Source organism: Mandrillus leucophaeus, unplaced genomic scaffold (assembly GCF_000951045.1).
Source record: "Mandrillus leucophaeus isolate KB7577 unplaced genomic scaffold, Mleu.le_1.0 Scaffold2, whole genome shotgun sequence".
NCBI classification, from domain to species: Eukaryota; Metazoa; Chordata; class Mammalia; order Primates; family Cercopithecidae; genus Mandrillus; species Mandrillus leucophaeus.
In genome coordinates, this window is record NW_012102031.1 from 2,496,200 (window position 1) to 2,499,530 (window position 3,331).

The window sequence follows — 3,331 nt, forward strand, 5'->3', positions numbered from 1 at the left end:
TGGCCAAACGTGTGCACGTGAGCCATCACATCATGTCGTAATCGTTTCTCTTCCTCAGCTGCCATCTTGAAGTCGATGTTGTCCAGGTTTGATTTCATCTCCTGGATTTGTTCATCTGTGATAGGCAAACCCAATGTCTGCAGAATAGGCAAAATAAAATAAAATAGACTCAGTGTCACAGTTATTTGAATGAAGTGACACCAAGGAAAAAAACTGATTCATGTTAGCAGCAATACCCTATCTCCCAACCCTTAAATTAAAATTTAAGGCAACCAAGTTGAAAGTCCACTGGCCGGGGGTAGTGGGGTCGAGGGGTGGTGGGAGAGACCTTCTCAATGAACCATGGTAAAGTATACTCTAAGAAAGCTCCAAGAAATAAAACAACAACATAGTCCTGCTCTTGACTGTTCCTTCTGCCCAAGACCTCTGCTTGGTTCACTCCCTCACACATTCTGGTCTCTGGAATCAAACGTCATCTCCTCAGAGAGGTCTTCCCTGACTTCAGTGTAAAACACCCTCTGTGTCACTCTCTATCCCTGGCCTGGTTTTATTTACAGCACTTAAAAACCACATGACATTTTTTACATATTTATTAACCTGTCATTTCCCTCTAGAATGAATACTTCTTGAGGAGCTTTGTTTTATTCATTGCTTAATCCTTAGTGCTTGGCACGGTGGTGGCCATGTTACTTAGATGGATTTACTTTGAGAAACCAAATTTAAGAATTCTGTAAGTAGTTTTGCCAGGAAATTATGTACAGCAAATGAGTGCAACTGAAAGCAATTTCAGGAGATACTGATGAGAAAATAAACACGTCAATGTCTTACATTCATCCATCACTGGAAAAATTAGGCTGCAAAAAACAGCTGGCAGCCCACAGGCAGCTCAGAACTTGGATCCAAGGGTTGAATATAAACAGTGGTGAAACTGATTTAAACCTCACTTGAAACTTGCAAACAGTGACTCGGGGAAGGATCTTACATCTTAGACCTTTTTTATCCAAGAGAGGAGCTACTAGCCAGATATGGCTATTTAATTTAATTTGATTAATGAAAAAGTATTGGAAAATATTTATAAGTAAAAAGTCAGGCCAGGTATGGTGGCTCACATCTTTGGGAGGTCAAGGCGGGTGGATCGCTTGAGTCCAGAAGTTCTAGACCACACTGGAAAACATAGTGAGACCCGTCTCTACAAAAAAAAAAAAAAACAACACAAAAATTTGCCAGCCATGGTGGCGTGCACCTCTAGTTCCAGCTTGGGAGGCTGAGGTGGGAGGACAGCTTGGGCCCAGGACGCAGAGGTTGCAATGAGCCGAGATTGTGTCACTGTACTCCAGCCCGGGCAACACAGCCAGACACAGTCTCAGAAACTAAACAAAAGCAAAAAGTCAGTTTCTCAGTCACACTAGCTGCATTTCAAGTACTCGGCAGCCACATGTGGCAGCACTGCCTGGAACTTTACAGTCACAGAAGACAGGACACCTCTTGACTCCTTTCAAAGCAAAGCAGCAGAGGGCAGCATGGCCATACTGCTTCCTCCCCTGAAGCAATGTATCTTTTCAAAATTCATACTTTCCTTACTACGAATTTTCTGCATTCCTCCTAATCTCTTATTCTCCAAGTTTTTTCTTAGCTACTAAGTTATTATGCAATTTATGGTAAATGTGACCTAATAGATAATCCAAAGCCAAAATTGTATGCGTTTCAGGCAAACAGAGGAAAGAAGACATACTCAGACTCTACATTCCAACTCCAGCTTGAAGCCATTTACTAGCTTTGGCGACCCTGGCAAAGTCTTGAGTACCACTACCCTCATCTACAGAATGGAGTATCAGATGAAGTAGAAAGAGTACACGCTAGTACATCACAAATCACAACACATGATGAAGGTCTACTACTATCGCTATCTACGCCAAGAGTTTATTAACTTGACGCTCCATTCTTTCATCTGTAAAACAGGTACAGTATTTAATACCTACTCTTCACGGTTGTTTGGAGGATTAATGAGCGACCATGTGTAAAGGGTTAAGACAGTACCTGGGTCTCAGAAGGCACTATATGAATGTCTGCTATTATTGTAGTGTATAGCCCAATATTTTGGAGGGCAGGGAATCTAGAATGAAAGTTTCCTGTTTCGAGAGTTCCATTGTACGGGTCCTAGACACAAACTCAGATTGTTTCCGTGTTTAGTGTGCCGTTTCAGAGAGCATTGCCAACTTGCTCGTTGTGGCACTTTCCTCTGAAACTTGAGGAGAAACATTATCGCTCTCTGGATCACCTTCAGTTGGCTTCAACTCTTCTGGAGCTATTTCTGAAACCGCTGGGCTAAGGAGTTCTCAAACAGCCCTTAGAAAAGAAACTATAAAACCCGTTTAATAAACCCCTACCCAGAGTCTTCTCCTCAGACGCAAAGCGCAGGCCAGTGAGGCGGAAATGGTGGCCTAGAAAACACGCATTCCAGTCTTGTCACTTGTCACTAACTGCATAACTGTGGAAGACCAAGGGGCTACGTGCTCAGCTCAGGCTCTGGACTGCACCCAGGGTCAAATCCCAGTTCCGCGCCTAATAGCTGCATGGGCTAGGGCAAACAACAAGCTGTCTGGGCTTGGTGTTCTCCCCTGCAATGTAGGAAAAACACAATCAAGCCTGCAAGATCTTCACGGATTACACGAGAAAAGATGCGTGAAATAATGAGCACAACGGTACGAAACAAGCGCTCGGTGTCTGTCGTTAGCAGCGTACTCCTGCGGGGATGACCAAGGTGAATTCTCTGAAACTGCAGGCTGAATTTCTCCCAGCCGCCTCCGCGTCTCGAACCCTCTCGGACTAAGAACATGTGAGGCAACAGGTGGCGGCTCCCGGGCCACCTGCCCTTGCTTTCCTGGGGCCGCAGCTCCTCAGGACAGGGAACACCCAGCTGAAAATAGCCCGGCCGCAGCTCCGGGGTGGCTAAGCCCAGCCCGGCACAGAGCCCGGCACGTGCTAGGGCGGGCCCGTCCCTCCCGGCCCAGCCCCTCAGCCCAGGGTCCGTTACCTGCTCAGACTCCGCCAGCCACAGCCACAGCTGCCGCCATGTCCGGAATTTATACCTGTCGCTAAACACGAAGCACATCTCCGGGCTGGCATAGCGGGAGGCAAGAGGTGAGCGGTAGCTGTCGGGCGAACCATGATCGCCTCCAGCTGCCATCCCGACCCCGCGACCCCGCCAGGATAGACTGGACCCGGGAAGAGCGGAAGCGGAAACCCGGAGGCCGGGGCAGGACGGGGCGGGGCGGGACTTCCTTCACGCGGTCCAGCTTTCTGGGTTCCGGGCGCGCTGGGCGCTGCCGGC

At 47.6% G+C, this 3,331-nt stretch overlaps 1 protein-coding gene across 1 annotated transcript in view; it reads right to left on the reverse strand.

Moving 5' to 3' along the window:
- Positions 1 to 3,239, reverse strand: part of ADSL (adenylosuccinate lyase) — a 38,154-nt gene extending 34,915 nt beyond the window's left edge. Inside the window, exons 1-2 of the mRNA XM_011979121.1 lie at positions 3,035 to 3,239; positions 3 to 137 (exon numbers count right to left, since the gene is read on the reverse strand). Of these exons, the coding sequence (XP_011834511.1) occupies positions 3 to 137; positions 3,035 to 3,187 (288 nt within the window). The 5' untranslated portion in view covers positions 3,188 to 3,239. The remainder of the gene's footprint in view (positions 1 to 2; positions 138 to 3,034) is intronic.
- Positions 3,240 to 3,331: the final 92 nt, after the last annotated feature.